Source organism: Peromyscus maniculatus, chromosome 4 (genome assembly GCF_049852395.1).
Source record: "Peromyscus maniculatus bairdii isolate BWxNUB_F1_BW_parent chromosome 4, HU_Pman_BW_mat_3.1, whole genome shotgun sequence".
Classification (NCBI taxonomy): Eukaryota; Metazoa; Chordata; class Mammalia; order Rodentia; family Cricetidae; genus Peromyscus; species Peromyscus maniculatus.
In genome coordinates, this window is record NC_134855.1 from 105858472 (window position 1) to 105875185 (window position 16714).

Here is a 16714-nt window from a genome sequence, read left to right on the forward strand (position 1 = left end):
AGATCTACAGATGAGAGACATCATAGAGATACCTGTAGTGTGATAAAAGGAGAGTAGATAAAATTAAGAGTAGATAAGAGGTGTGAAATAAGGGTGTGTAAAATGAGGCCAGAGAGGCCTCAGAGCCCTGGTTAACAGATGCTGGAAAGCCATGATAGAGTAGGGCAGCCAGAACTGTGCCTGGGACCAAGCTACAGACTTCAGGATGATGGGGGAGCTCAAGTTAGGGTGATGGCATGCATACATAGAAGGATATCTCCAAATCTGTTTAGGGATAGGGTTGATCCCAAGCAATTCCAAATATGATCATCCTCTCTGGGAATTAGAGGGACTTTGGAGCAGTTTTTTCAAAAGCTGACCAAGGTAGTTTGAATAGGCATTGTTTTTCTCTTTCCAAGTCCATTGACCCGCACACAAAGCTGGTACCCAGTTCTCGAAACCAGATGTTACATCGTCTAAATATTTAAAGCTCCCTTCAAGGATTCCATGTGTGCACTTTTGGAGAAAGAGAGCCTTCCAAATCCAAGTCACTCTTTTTTTCTTTGCTTCTATGCTCTCCAGAGAAATGCCTTCACTTTCTACACAGACTACAACGGTTCTGCAGTGAGGTTGATGTTAGCATTGTTGCACAATTGATGCCTGTGGGTCCTTGACAAAAATGTGTTAATTGTGTATTTTAATTTTGATGATAATCTAAACAGAAATAGTCTAAGTAGGGTATGTCAACTGTTAAAATAACAACCATCCAACCAGGGACTCACACGAACTTCTAGCCTTTGTCCTTGTACATGGTTCCCTGCCATCCATGAGACCTCCCTTGATCCATGGGGTAAACATCCTAAGATCCTTTGTCGATGCCTAAAGCCATGAGTCATACATAGAATACCACCCCCTGGCTATGCTTTTTGTTCCTGGACACACACACACACACACACACACACACACACACACACACACACACACACCTGTGATGAGATTTAATTTATATGTTGGGTTCAATGAGATTAGCTAAAAATGATAATAGCACAATGATAATGATATACTATATATAATAGTTATTATTAAAACTTAAGACTATCTCTGGAATTTTCCATCTAATACTTTCTGCAGACATAACCATGAGTAACCAAAATCTCAGACAGTCTGTGAGTGAGGGAGGACGGTAGGATTTGTAAGCTATCTGTACCATGCCCACCTTGGTCACTGGAAGCCAATAAAGGGAGAAAAGACACAGGTTCAATTTAAGTGAAAAAAATGTGTGTGTGTGTGTGTGTGTGTGTGTGTGTGTGTGTGTGTGTGTGTGTGTTCGCACGCCAAGGAAAAGCCAAGGGACAAGGGACAGCATGGTGTGCTGCTGTAGGGAGGGCTTCACCGGCCACAGAGAGGGTAAGGAGGTGGACCTCTTCCCCAGCCAAGAGCAAAGTGTCTGGAGTTCTGCCACAGTCTAGGAGCGCCAAGTTTCTGCCACAAAGCAGTTTACCCCTTGCTAATTGGGCAGTCGATGTGAGAGTCATTGGTGTTTGTAGTGTGGCTTGTATTTAATTTTATCATTTATAGTTGGACAGATCTATAAACATAAGGTATTTATATATAGTTTTACATTTGGGCATGTTTAAGTAACATAATTTGAAACAAGTAAAGTCAACATTACAGGGGAATTTATCCCCCCACCCCCAGGAAGGTTTCCACATTACTCAAGTTCAAGAAAACTTGAGAGGATTTGTTTTCAGCCGTCTCCTAGCTGTTTATTTCTTTGTCACAGATTTTAGACTTCATTTGCTTTTGTTTTGAGTAATAAAAATTATACACATGTAACATTGGAGTTGTGATCATAGCCAGGATTTGGGTGTGAGGGAGGACTGACATTTTCATGAACACAGGGACCTGATGGAAGTGAGGGACATGCCCACAGGGGGAGCCCGGGATGGGGTGGGAGTCAGGATGAGGAAACTTCAGTTTGGGAGGGGATCTCCTTTGCTTTGGAGAGTTTAGTCTGAACCACTTGCTAGAGGGTCTATCAATCAGTACATTCAGTAATGTGGCTAAAACCATCCAAACACCTATCATTCTCCATGGGATCCCCGGGGACAGCGCTGTAGCCCATCTGTCCTTGAGTTCACTGAACTGACACTGTCATAGTTTCTGGGTCATTTCGTAGGTCTCAAGGCAGCCACCTCAAATCTGGAGGAGGATGGAGCCTCAGGAAGTCCCCCACCCCCATGAATCCTTCAGCTGGATTCCTCTCTGGTCCCTTTGAATGTCACAGTGCACATGTCTGAGTTTTGAGCTTTGACTTCACAGAAGGCTAGGGATGAGGATGAACATTTTCTGCCTCTCAACAGGACAGGGTTTGGACCCAAACGGCAAATCTGTGGGGTGTAGAAGCACTGAGCCAGCTGATGGTGGAGCAGACCTGCTCTGGAGCTGGCCTCCATGGCCAGCCACACAAAGCGGTTCTTTAGGGTGGTAACAGACTGGCAGGGCTGTGGGCCAGGGCCACACTCCAGGCTCCTTGTGTCCAGCTGCTGTGGGTCCTTGGAAGATAAATTAATGATGGTCTCTACCTTCAGGGTCAGGTGGGTCCTTTAATAACTCCAGGAGGCTCAGAGTATGGTGGGGAGCTAGAAAATCTGAGGTCCCTTTTCTTCTTCCCAGGGACCTACAGCTGCTGCTTAGCTCTTGCTGATAGCTGTCCTGGGGAATGTGGGTTCAGGCTTTCCAGAATTTATAGACTCTCCAATGGTGAGCACAGTGATTTTAATGTGGAATGGCTAGCATGGCAGTATCAAAATGAGCTTATCTACCAGTAGGGGTGAGAGCCACCCACACAGTAGGCATAGGCCTTGGCTCCAAACTGATAATTCTCCTAGAAGTTTCTACTCTGAACACTAGCTTTGGACACTGATGGAAGAGATTGGTGGCTCCCTGGGGAAGGCAAGGGACCAGGATTGAGCCTCACAGGTTCCTGTCCTTAGATCCAAGACATTCCTGGGAGATGGCCTCTCGTGACTGTAAGTCCCCTGAGTTGGCAGTGACTATAAGAAGTACAGAGAGGGGGGTACTGGAGGGATGATGCTCACTTGGGCTAGACCTGGCTCTGTTTTATCACATTGTGAAATCTCTAGTTTGTCCTTTTCCTAGAAAATGGGGGCATCAGCTACAATATACACAGGGTTGTATTTATATTGTACTCTGTGTTGCCATAGACTGCTGGGCACAGAGCATGAAATGCAATTACACTGTACTGTGGCCGTCCTGTGCATACAAGCTCTGTGTCTGCCACTACACCAAAGATGGTGTTGGTTTCTGTACGGTGAACTGGGTTAGTCGCCAGAGAGTGCACCAGCCCGTCTCTGGCAAGGGCGAGTCTGAGCAAGTCCCGTGAAGGGGTGCTCTATGGCCCTGCTGTAATAGTGGAAGGTATGAGCCACATGCTGTGGCAGGGCTCAGAGTGTATGTGGGAAATGGAAGGGGCCAAGGGAATGGAAGAGAAAACTAAGGAGGAGGAGGCCTGGGCAAACTCTCTGTCTGTCCTCTACTGCACATAGCACTGCCCCCAGACATGCACATGCAGAGATGTCAAACCATAACTGCCATGCTCCACTCAAAGAGTCTACATCAGATGCTCCAACAGGAAACAGCAAAGGCACTTTCCCAGAAGCCTCTCTGTCCTCTGAGGTGTTCTTCCCACAGCCCTGGAAGTATTTCCCACCCAGCCCAGATAATGGCGTTGTGAATGAGCAGGGCCTCTCTATGTCTATGTTGTTGGGACCTGTTGTCACCCGTCACCCCCATGCCTACTGTGGAGCTGTCTCTGCCATCTGTCCGGTACTCATCTGTTCCTGGATTCTGTATGAACCCCCTCTACCTGTCACTACGCCTGTCACATAGTAGGTACAGTTCGGGTAAAAAATTATTCAAGGTGTGAATGAACCCTGGTTTGAGTTCCAACCCTTGCCCTTCCTGGCTCTGTCACCCTGGCAACCCACTTGAGTTGTCTTAGCTAGGAGATCAATACCCAAAGATGCCCAAGCGGGAAATGAGCTTTCTGTCTAAAGAGGTTTAGAACAGAGCCCAGGCAGATGCTCAGAGGAAACGGCTGTTGCTATCATGAGTGTAACATAAAGAATTAAGGAAAGAAGGAAGGGAGGGAGGGAAGGAGGGAGGGAGGGAGTGAGTTAGTTCTCTGCCCTTTAAGTTCATATCAACTCTCCCTCCTCCATGAAGTGCCCTCTGCCTCTCCCAGTGGAAGGATCCCACTTTCCCCTCCTTGGGCTTCTGGGCCCTCCTCGTCCTTGCTGGTGTATCATGACTTTGTCCAGTCCGTTGTGCACGTGCCGACCTCTCAAGGTCACACACAAGCTCTCAAGAGGCACATGTGTCTCATTCATCACTGTAGTCTGCACTAAACATGAGCAGTAGACACGGTGCACACAGTAGGCGCTTCATCAATGTGGTAGACTGAAGGAGAACGCAGTTAACCCGCAGTTCATTTAACTGGGAAGAAACGGAGAGTAAAAGGCAAATTGGGTCCAGATTTGGCTAAAAATCACCAAATTTCATCACTCCCATTCTCTTGAAGTGTGCATTTTTGCTGAACTCAAACAACCACTTACCCTCCTCCTAAAAAGTCAAGTCCAGGTTTAAGGTCAGGAATTACTCAGAATCACACAGGTTGGTTTACCTGTTAACTTCGAATCCCCTCAGCTCCCTTCTTCCCCTCCCTTTCTTCCTCCTCACCCTCTTAGTATTTTCCCTCCCCTCTCTCCACCCAGAGGATTCTGAATGTTCTCCTCAAACAGGTCTTGCCTGGGTCGGTGACCCGGCACCCGGGAGAAGTAGATGGCTATGGTGTCCGATGAAGAGTCACACCTCCTTGTTCTTTTCTGATCTCCACACACCGAGGTGGCCTCTGAACGGCACCTTAGGAGCCTCGTGTCGCTGCTACTGCAGAGAAAATTATAGGATACTCAGTTCCACGTGCAATGACGTTTTAGCATACACGCCATGCAATGTTTGGGTGTCCGAATGTTAGCAAAGGAATCCTACATTCTCCATGACAGTTCCAACTAAAACTCCCAGGGCTAGGGCCAGCCTTGTGGGGTGTGGCCAAGGTAGCAGCACAGGACCCATGACAGAAGGTCCCTACTTGGTTTTCTGTTCTCCTGTCACCATCTAGAAGTCAGTAAAGGACTCCTCCTTTTTATTTTGTGTCTGCAGCACTGTTTGGGCCTCTGAAGCCACAGTACTACTGCTTTGTATGACTCCGTCACCAGACACAACGCAGACCAAGTGCAGACTGAGGCCCTCTGTGCTGCCTCTCCTCTCTAGGGGTCATCTGCACGTTTCTCCTCAGAGTCATAGTTTTCTATTCTAATGGCTCCCATGTTTCCACCTTGGCAGCAAACCCTCCATGTGACTTTGAATCCGAGCTCACTGGACCTGGTAGGACCCACTGAAATCCTTAGCATGTGGAAATGCAAGGTTGCCTCATAGATGCCTCGAAAAGTGATTTGACCTAAAAAAAATTATTGGTGTTATACAATCAGTGTTCCAGGATGCATGTGATATTTATTATAAATGTGTGTTTCTGGTGTTGTCTTTCTGTACGGTTACTCACACTCATAGTCTTGAATGTTGGCTACAGATTATCTTAATTCCTCCTGTATATGGGCTTTTTTTAAAAAAAGAAAAAAGAAAAAAAATGATGTCTGCTCTGGCTCTTCAGTCATTCCCAAGTTCTAAGAAAGGACTCTTGGGTAGGCATGCAAGAAAATAGGGTACTCACATTTAGGACCAGAGAGCTGTGTAAGTGGCCACACACGTAATCCCCAGACAGAAAGTTTCACAACCTTCCTGAAGGGGATTTGGTATAAGGACAACACCAGACCTGGCCAAAGATGTAGCCATTTGTATAAAAAAAATTCATTTTTATAAAAGGGTATATTTTAAGCCAGGTGGTGGTGGTACATGCCTTTAATTTCAGCACTTGGGAGGCAAAGACAGGGGCTGGGGTGGGACCAGGGGCGGGGGCCAGGGCCAAGGGCAGAGGCAGGACAGGGGCAGTGGCAGGAGGATCTCTGTGAGTTCCAGCACAACCTGGTCTACAGAATGAGTTCCAGGACAGCCAGGGCTACACAGAGAGAACCTGTCTCAATAAACAAACAAAAAACAAAAAGGGGAGAAAAGAAAGGATATATTTTTTAAATAATGAAATTTCTACTGTGACGAATAAATTTGTTGCAGAATTTCCTGGTTTTGAGAAGCACTATTGTCACATCTGAGGTCACTTTCCTCGTATGTATCTCTCCACACTACTTTACTTTTGTAACTCTTTGTGACTCTGTGATGGTTTTAAAATGGGAAGGTATAAAAATAGTGTAAATACGATAAAATATAAAACATATTCTATTCTAGTCTATTCAGAAATGTACCTCATGGGTAGGAACGCTCATTTTAGCTGCAGGTTCAGCTCAGGCATCTGACCTGTCTTGGCCTTGTCTGCTATTCTGTCTGGTAAAGTGTTCGATCTAGAGGCTGTAGCCACCGGATCTCTAGCTGAGAGCTTCTATCGCTGATCTGGGTATCAATCTTGACTTTCTACTAACTTGGATTTAGGAAGCACCTGGAAGATTATCAAAACACACTTGGGTATACCTATGAGGATTAACCAAGAGAGAACACCCTTGACTGTACCATCCCAGGGGCCGGGCACCCGGATGGAATGACCAGGGGAGATGAGAAAGTCGGTTAGTGAGATACTCTCTGTCTCTGCTTCCTGGCCACAATGATGCCCGTGGCACTGCTGCCCTACTATGTCCTCGGTGCCATGAAGCTGGGAGCCCAAGCAGACCCTCCCACTACTTTGCTGGATATTTGCCACAGTGACCAGAAGGTCTACTAACACCAGGGAGCCACCGGCAGTGTGAAATAACCCATTTGAAAAGTGTATCGATTTGTCTCATGACCTAGAAAAGGAGCAGAGACACCCCCCCCCTCGAAGGGGGTTACCTGCTTTTGTGGTGCTAGCCAAGGGGCAGCTTTTCTTGGCTCTCTTAAATTTAGCAGGAAGAAGTTGATTATTATATCATTCTAATTTTATTCTAATTAGAGTGACTTAATATTCTCAATTTAAGTCGCTTAAATCAGAGAGATTGCCGCAGTGACAGAGAGTGTTGCTGAGGGACTGGAGGGGCTGGGGGGGGGGGGATGAAGGAAGGCAGGAAGAGAACATGCCGTTAGCTCACTGAAGAGTGAACTGGAATCCAGTGACCTTCCCACTCTCCAGACTGTTGTTCCTTGTCCACTGGTGAAGGACAAACACATCTGCCCTCCTGGTACCTGTATTCCAGGGAACAGAGAGACCACAGCAGCCAACTTGCGCTCTGTCCTGGGGCGGCCGTAAATCCAGGGAAGACTGCAGTGGGCAGGAATCAGAGGCAGCCATTGTTTAACAGTTGGAATGACGTTGCTTTTGGCACTAGAGGGAGAGCAAGTCGGAACAATCCTACGTTCAACAGAACAAAAACTGTAAATGTTCACCAGAACAAAACCTGTAAATGTTAGTCTTGATGATACAGTTGGTGAAACTTGAGCTTGAATGCTGGATCGTTTTAACTCTTATTGCCACTTATTCTTAGCTGTTTCTCTCACGTAACTCGAATTGCTAAATAGTCTTTTAATAAAAAAACCTGGAGCCAGATGTTGGGGTAAATGCTGAAAGATCAGAGAGATGAAGGACAAGCCACTGCCACATCTTACCTCTAGGACTCCTCAGCCTGAAAAGGCTCCAGCCGAACAGGGGCTTCAGCTGAAAAAGCTCTAGTTCCTGTCTCCTCACGCCTTATACACCTTTCTCCACCCAGCCATATTACTTCCTTCTTAGTGCTGGGATTAAAGGCGTGTGATTCCCAAGTACCGGGAGCAAAGGCATAAAATCTCAAGTATTGGAATTAAAGGTGTGTGCCACCACTGCCTAGCTCTGTTTCTATCCTTGACTGAGTCAATCTTATGTAGTCCGTGGTGACTTTGAACTCACAGAGATCCAGATGGATCTCAGCCTCCCGGGTGCTAGAATTAAAGGTGTGTGCCACCATGGCCTGACCTCTATGTTTAATCTAGTAGCTTGTTCTGTCCTCTGATCTTCAGGCAAATTTTATTAGGGTACACAATCTATCACCACACTCTCACTGTTGGCAATGTTTGATTTTTATGCTTGTTTTATATAGCTGTAGCTATCATGAAATTGTTCATGTTACTGGACCCCATAATACAGTGACTCCCACACCCACTGGACTTAATGCATTATGCTCTATATTCCATTACACCCCCTATATCCTAAGATAAAAATCTTTGGCCATGCAGTCTGTCTAAAGGTATAACTTATTTTTGAAAATATTTATTTATTTTTATTTTATGTGTATGAGTGTTTTGCCTGCATGCATGTCTGTGCACCCATGGAGGCCAAAAGAGGATGTCAGACCCCTAGAACTAGAGTTACAGAAGGTTGTGACCTGCTGTATGGGCACTGGGAATCAGTCCTGTGTCCTATGGAAGCCAGTACATGTAACCTCTGACCCATCTCTCAGGCCCCTAAAGATAGAAATTTGAAGTTTCAAGACAATACTTCAAGGAACCAAACAAAAATGTTATATGCTCTGTTCCTTGTATAGCCCAGGGACTCAACCCCATGAGGAGGTGTGAGTGAATAAAGAAATAACAGATTATATAGACATAAATCCTGGTTTTGGGTGGACTGGGCTCCCTGCTGGAAAAACTGCACCCTGGAAACCCAGTGTGTTCATTGTATAGCATTGAACAGGGAGGCAGGGTTATTGCATGCAGATAAACAAGGACTCTGTTTATCAGATAAACAAAGTTCCCCCAGACACCCCCCCCAAAAAAGATAAAGGCTCTGAGACCTTTCAGCATCTCTCCCATGAACAGCATGGCTTTCCCTGAGAACCCTGTGTTCATTTGTGTGAGGATTTGGTCTGCAGGATCTAAAGAGGAAAGTACTACCTGTCAGAATATGTGGCTATAAAGATTAAGGGCTAGGGAGACACTTCAGTGGGCGAAACCTGCTGGGTAGGCATGAAGGACCTGGGTTCAGATCCTCAGCACCCATGTAAAAGTTGGGTGTGGCTGTGTGCATCTTTAACCCTAGCAGTCAGGGAGCTGAGACAGGCAGATCCCAGGGGCTCCCTGCCAGCCAGCCTAGCCAAATGGCAAGCTCCAAGTTCATCCAGGAAACCTGTCGCAGAAAAAAAACAAAAAAAAAAAAAAACCCTGAGGGTGGGGGTGGGGGTGGGGTGGGGATAAGAAGCCTGACATTTACTTCTGCCCTCACATTCCCATACATGGGTGAGTGTATCTACTCACACATGTGTACTACACATACTGCACACATGTGCACACATATGATACCATGCAACTAGAAGTGACCTAAATATCCTACTGAGTGGAAATGTTTAACGAGTTATGATTTGTCCAAACAGAATATTATACAGACATTCAGCAGATAAGTAGATTCCTATGTCACAATGAAAATCAAAGGATCTCTTAGGATGCTGTTGTGAATGAAATCACATATCATATCCATATATAATCCATGTAAAAGCATTTCAGAAATGCAGGGCCTGGGGTGCAGTCCTGTAATCAAGGTACTCAGAAGGCTGAGGCCAGAGGATTGTGGGTCTGAGACCAGCAGGAGAAACTTACTAAGAGTCTCCCTTAAATAAAGTTAAAAACAAACCAAAAATCAAACACAGGGTTTGGGGCAGGGGAGGTGGCCCAGTGGGAAAGGGCTTGTCAAGAAAGCAGGAGGACCTGAAATCTGAAACCTGGAACCCATGGAAAAAGGCAAAACTGGACACACACACACACACACACACACACACACACACACACACACACACACACACGAGAAAGAGAGAGAGAGAGACAGAGAGAGAGACAGAGAGAGAGAGAGATGATGATGATGATGATGATGATGATGATGTATGCTATTGTGAAGTAATGAAGAAAATGTCCTAAAATCAAGAGCTGAGGGGATGAGTCAGCACAGGCTTGGTGTCCTGACAACCGTTTGTTAGTATGACTGCAGTCGTCATGTGGCCTGAGCTTCAGCAATGTGGTTCAAGGCTCAGCTGGTTCTCCTTCGGTTCTTTCTTCCTATAGGGGCGTGGTCAGTGGCAGGTGGGGCCAAGGTACGTCACTCACACGTCTAGTCCCGGCTGTGCACTGTCCACTGAGCCCCTTCTGTGGTTGATCCAGAGAGATCTTTGAACAGATCTGCAACAGTATTCAGTATTTTGAAACAAAATGGTAACTTTAAAGTCACTGGAGAGTGAATATTGATAAATTAATGGATATTGACAGATTGCTCTGTTTCTGGGTTTTTTTTGGGGGGGGGGCATCAAGACAGGGTTTCTCTGTAGTTTTGTGTGTCCTGGAACTCACTCTTTAGATCAGGCTGACCTCAAACTCATGGAGATCTGCCTGCCTCTCCCTCCTGAGTACTGGGATTAAAGGCGTGCACCACCACCGCCTAGCATATTTTAGTAGATTCTCCAAAGACTGAATCAACCTGACAATGTCAAAGACAGAAAAGGGAAGGGAGACATCTGGGCTATTGGAAGCAAGCAGCTTTCACATGACGCATTGACTAAGATGGTTGGTGCCAAGGCTAGTGTGAGAGGCTGGCAGAAGCCAGGGGAGACAGAGCAGTTCTCCAGAGTTAGGACTCAGCCATGGGGAGGGAGGAATGGTCTGGAAAATGCCACATATCTACCATGGGATATGGAGGTCCCCGGAAGGATGGGGTCTTAGATTTCTTTCTCTCTAAGGAGTTTGCTAGTGGCAAGTGGACTTCATCTGGCTGCAGCTTTTGAGGACATTGATAGGTCCCATATTTGTGAGACATGGCTGATGGAGGATAAATTAACTCTCTGTGCAGGTTGTGGCCCGGGAACTGCTGGCCCAGAACACCAAGCAGCATAAGAAGAACCCAGTCTTGGGGCTGATCCAGAACTGGACTGCAACTGCTGGCGACAAGCTGAGAACCAGGTACACATCACCCCAGACAGCATCCTTACCTCCTTAAGGGTTTTACTCTGAGCCTGTTTACAGAGCCTTGACATTGAGCCATCTTGCCTTTGTTTGACAAATCTAGTATCTGATGTAGGCAAATGCAGTAGCGATGATGTAAAATTGTTATGTGCCTACCACCCAACTTCCAACGTAAAATATTTCAGGCTCTGCCCTTTCTCTCAGGTTCCTTTTTCGTTATTTATTGTGTGAGTTTAAATCTTAAAACTTCATGAGGCAGGTCCTTATTTACATTTTACAGGTGGAAGGAGAAACTGAGGAATGGAAGTTAAGTGTTTTTCTCAAGTTTCATGGCCTATGGGTGGCAGGGCTCAGGTCTGACCCCAGCCAGTCCAGTTTGAGGAATCTATGTCTGGGTTGTTTTTATTTATTTTTAGTATATTGCCTCTAACCTCAATTGAAAAGGCATAGTATCTGATGTACTCTATAACTTTCTGTTTTCACCTGAGATTTTGCTTCTATGGTTTATCTAAGTTACAGGAAGTTTCATTGCAACTTGTCATAATAGTTCTGCATGTGTAAATGCCACAATTTGACTGTCTTGTTCAAGTCTCCACCTTTGATCAGTATTTGAGTTGTGTTCAATATTTTGATTTTTTTACAAATTGGTAAAACGCATTGCTCATGTTTTCTGGTGAACACGGGGAATTTTTTTTTTTCTTCTGGGAAACAAGGGGAGAGTCTTTGTAGGGCTTTTCAGATTGGAGCAAAATGTACATCCTACAAAACCACAGACATCTGTAGAGTGAGCCCACCACCTCAGATACAACTGAAGCCAATTCCATGAGATAACCTGACTTTTCCAGTACTCAAGAAGTTCTCTGGTGTTTTTTTTTTTTTTTTTTTAGGGATATTGATCTCAATCCTTTAAACTGATTTCATGACTCATTACTGACTTGTAACCTATTGTTTGAAAAACACTCCTCTATGGTCTGTTACCCCGGAATGGAATTGCTCTATTGTGGTGTACGCCCATTTTGACTTTATTAGACAGCTCCAAATATTTTTCATGCTACAGTTGCTACCAGCAGCATGCAGGAGTGTCCAGATTTGAGCTTCTCTGGACCGCATTGTCATCTGCAACGTTCATGCTTGTGAACCAGGTGGTCAAGTGAAAATTTCATTCTCAAAACAGTAAGAACAAAAACCTCATCATGTTTTAAGTAAGTTTGTGATTTTATGTCAGGCTCACAAACATCTTAACTCCAGCTCTAGAGGATCTGACGCCCTCTTCTGGCCTCGCTGGGCACTGCACTCATGTATGTATACCCACACATAGACACACACATATACACATAACTAAAAATAAGATTAAATCTTTAAATAATAATAATGTGAGTGAGCTGAAGGCCACTAAACTCTACGTGTAAAGTAACAACAGCAAATGTTGTTTAGAGCACAGGCTGCCTTCTCACCTCCAGTATGCAGACACATGCATACACACATATGTACACACAGGTACACATAGGCACACATGTGCAAAGACACACACAGGCACACATACATATGCATGCACACACATCACATGCACACACAAATACACACATACATACAAACACACAAATAGTAAGTATAATAAAATTTAAGAAAAGAATGTTTTCTGAGAGATACGATTTCCTTAAAAATCTCTCTTTATTATTTTAGTGCACATTTGTTATTACTACATTATAAATTTTATCAAATGAATTTTTTGCATCTATGGAAAGTATGTGATTATGACAATCCTTTATTCTCTTAATTTGATATGCCTTTGTAAAATGTCTTACATTTGGGGGGGGGGTGCGCGCGCACGTGCGCACCCGTGTGCAAGAGCACACACGCCCAGCACGTGTGCAGAGGTCAGAGGACAACTTGCAGGAGTCAGTTCTGGGCTTCTACCATATGACTTCTGGGGATCGAACCCCGACAGTCGGTCTTGGCAGCAGCTGCTTTTACCCACTGACCCGTCAGCTGCTTCCCGTTTTATGCTTCTCAGCTTTAGGGTGTTATTGTTGACGTGTTTGGGGAGAACTTCTTATTTGGTTGGAAGAAATCAATAAGTGATTTTAAAATGACCCGAGCTTGGGACAAGATTTAACCCTTGAGTTAACCCAATGCTTTAGGACTGTTAAAACTTTGTCTTCATGGTCACTTTTGGTAAGTCCCACCTTCCCCTGTGTCCTCTTTGTCCTTCTGTGCCTGTCTATTGTGGTGTCTCTCTGCTTTATTGCTGTGGCTCAGTCTCCCCAGAACTTAATCCAGCTTAGCAGCATTTCTCAGATGACCCCAGCTCCCTGAGTTGCTCCTCAGATGTACCCAGCTGGTGTTCGTTCTCTCCCTCACCTTGACACAATGTAGGATCACCTGAGAAGGAATCTCATCCAGGAATGTCCAGGTCAGGTTCACCTGTGGGCAGCCTGTGAGAGATTGTCCTGTTGGGTTAACTGGAGTGGGAAGGGCAGCACCATGTCACGTGCTGGCCCTGGACTGGGAGGAGGGTAGGCTGAGTACCGGTGAGCACGCATCAGGTTGTTGCTCTGCTTTTAACTGTGCATGTGGTGTGATTGGCTGCCTGACGTTGGCTCCTGATGCCTTGGCTTTCCAGAAGTGGTGGACTGTAACCCAGGACTGTGAACCAGATAAACCTTTTCTCTATTAAGTTGCGTTGTCACGGTGTCTTATCGCAGCAAAGTAAATGAAATTAAGACATCTCTTTTCTGCGTTATTGTTTCATGCCCATACATTTTTTTCTTTTATTCTACTTTGGGAGAGATCACAGTATTTTTTAAATGATCACTTTTATTTAGAAACTGAGTATTACTCCCTATAACCCAAATATATTGAACTAATTTAAAAATGATTAGAAAATGCAGTCTTATGATCTTGACTGAAAACCTGGAAGAGGGGGCTGGAGAGATGGCTCAGTGGTTAAGAGCACTTTGCTTCTCTTGCAGAGGACTTGGGTTCGATTCCCAGCACCCACATGGTGTACCATAACCCTGCGTAACTGCAGTTACAGGGGATCCAGTCCTCTTGTGGCCCCTGAGGGTCCCAGTAACACACATGGTGCACATACATACCTGTAGGCAGAACATCATACAAATAAAATAAATAAATAAATCCAGTTTAAAAAAAAACACAGACTATACAATAAATGATGTATTGCAGTCTCATAATCATTGGGATGAAGCAAAATGTAGAGAGCTGTAGCCTGTCTCCTTTCAGCCTTGCCCCTTAACTTTTTGTTGATCAAACTGTAGTTTATTTTAGAACTTGAACTGCTCTAATGACGTCTCTCTTACTTTTATGTCTCTATTTGTCCTCACACACTTCTTTAGGGAACCAGTGACTCTTTTTAAGCTTTTTGAGCCCCACTGAGGACTTTACAGTGCCCCCCACTTACTGGTTTGACTGTTTTCCAAGGAAGAGCAGAAAGGAGAGTGCAGTTCCCTGGTAGCATCAGTTGGGTCTTTTCTGGAACCTTGTTCTCAGCTTGCTGCAAACCATTCACACTTTTGTTTCTGTTCCTGACAGCAGAGCAGGACTTGTTTCTATCCTTAGAGCATGGCATGCTCTCAGCATGTGCAAATCGATACCCCTCTACAAATTTTCCAGGATAGACTTGAGATGTGCCAAGGCAGTATTCCAATTGTAAATATTTGGAAAGTGCTAGCCCATTTACTTTTTGTCTAGTTATTAATCTCTGATGGTTTGAATGAGAATGGCCCCCATAGGCTCACATATTTGAATGCTTGGTGGAACTGTTTGGGGAAGGATTAGGAGATGTGGCCTTGCTGGAGGAAGTGTCACTTGGGGGTGAGCTTTGAGGCTTCAAAAGCCCAGGCCATTCTTAGCTTTTTCTGCCTAGTAGGTGCGTCTCAAGATGTAAGCTCTCAGCTACTACTCCAGCACCATGCCTGCTTGCCTGCTGCCATGCTTCCCACCATGATGGGCCTGGACTCTAAACTCCTGAAACTATAAGCCCTAAATAAACTCTATAGAAGTAGGAATGAACTAAACAAGTTCTAGAACAGTTCTCTCTCCCACACAGCCAGGATTTGCTCATTCCATATGTTGGTGCATATTCACTCAAATCCCGAACTTTGGTTTTTCTGGTAAGGAGAGCTATTGCCACCAACACATTTCCAGGACTCCCTGTGTGCCGGACATGGCTCTTCATATTGGTGTGACACAGCCATAGCTAGACTCTGCTCCTGTGGAACTCACACTCCAATGTGGCAGAGTGAATCTACTCTTAATGGCAATGTCCAGGGGAAGTACCCAGGAGCAGGTGGGGAGATGCAGAAAGAAGGGCCGAGAATTCCCTGATTCTATGAAGTTTCTCCAAGCAGGCAGCCATTGTGGGGTCACCCAAGGCTCTCCTTCATTTGGACTGTAGAGGTACCAGGCATGACTCAGAAAGGCTTCCTGAAACTGGGGTGGGGAAGACAAATATGGCTTGGTGGGGAGGAAAGCTCTGGAAAGAGATTGCTCTGGGAGGGATTGTACCTGGGTTGTTCCAGGAAGTCCTGCCTCTTGCCCTCCTGCAGGTGAGCCTGCCACTGTTACCCTCACTGCTCATATCAGTCTAGAAAGCTCTACAGAGGCCTCTGGATGTTGAGGAGAGTCAAGATTCTGCCTCACAGTGGAGCATTATCTGTATTAGATTCTGAAACGTCTCAGATGTGCAGCAAGATGTGAGGGTGGACATTCATGTATTCACCTCCCATGGAGAGGTTCCCATGGAAACTCTACTGTGAACATGCACTTACTGTTCATGCTAAATCTCTACCACATGTACACAGTCATGTGTCACTTGACAGCAGGGAAGCATTCTGTCAGTGCATCCTCAGGACGTTTTGTAGTGGGAGCATTATGGAGTGTATGTAACAAATCTGGATAGTATAGATCAGTGTTTAGCTTGGACTCTTGGTGAAATCACAGGCCACAGTACCACCATGGGTTTACAAGGCCATCACCAGTGGAATGTGGCACACTGTGTAACAGTAAATATTTTAACAACTTTTTTTTACCTTGTATGCTAGAATAATGATAAATTATAGCAGAGTAAATACATAAAAGTCTAATCTAGTTGTTTATTATCATTGCATGGCATTAAGTTTTATACCTATTTGCTGATACACTTTTATATGACTGGAAAGCAGCACACAAAAGCTGTTTGCAGCAGCATTTGCACAAACACACAAGTCCCATAGTGTGCTGCGATATAATGAGAAATCCACGGAGCCTTTAATGGGCAACAGAATTTATTGGGGAAAAACCTCATCGTACAGAACATAATTGACACAGGTTCTGGAATACTGTTCTGACTGCCTGGATCAGTCCCACATCCAAGTCCCACAAGGGACTGAAGAGAGCGATGCCTGTGTGCATCTCAGGTCCTAAGGGTGGCCGAGAGGCCACGTCCCAGGGGGGCGTGTACTTCAAGGTCATAGGCAAGTAGAGCAATAAACAGCTGCATCTCTAGGGGCAGTGCTTCAAGGTCATAGACAGAACAGCTTTTCACTCCATCTCCCCCTTTTGTCTAAATAAGAAAGTTCTAACCTAATATAAACCTATATATAATAGGAACAATTATTGTCCAGCAGAGGGGAAAAGTAATAAC

At 45.1% G+C, this 16714-nt stretch overlaps 1 protein-coding gene across 1 annotated transcript in view; it reads left to right on the plus strand.

The window, feature by feature from the left end:
* Acoxl (acyl-CoA oxidase like) overlaps nucleotides 1–16714 on the plus strand; it is a 300810-nt gene that overhangs the window by 189501 nt on the left and 94595 nt on the right. The window contains exon 14 of the mRNA XM_042276199.2: nucleotides 10958–11067. Within this exon, the coding sequence (XP_042132133.2) occupies nucleotides 10958–11067 (110 nt within the window). The remainder of the gene's footprint in view (nucleotides 1–10957; nucleotides 11068–16714) is intronic.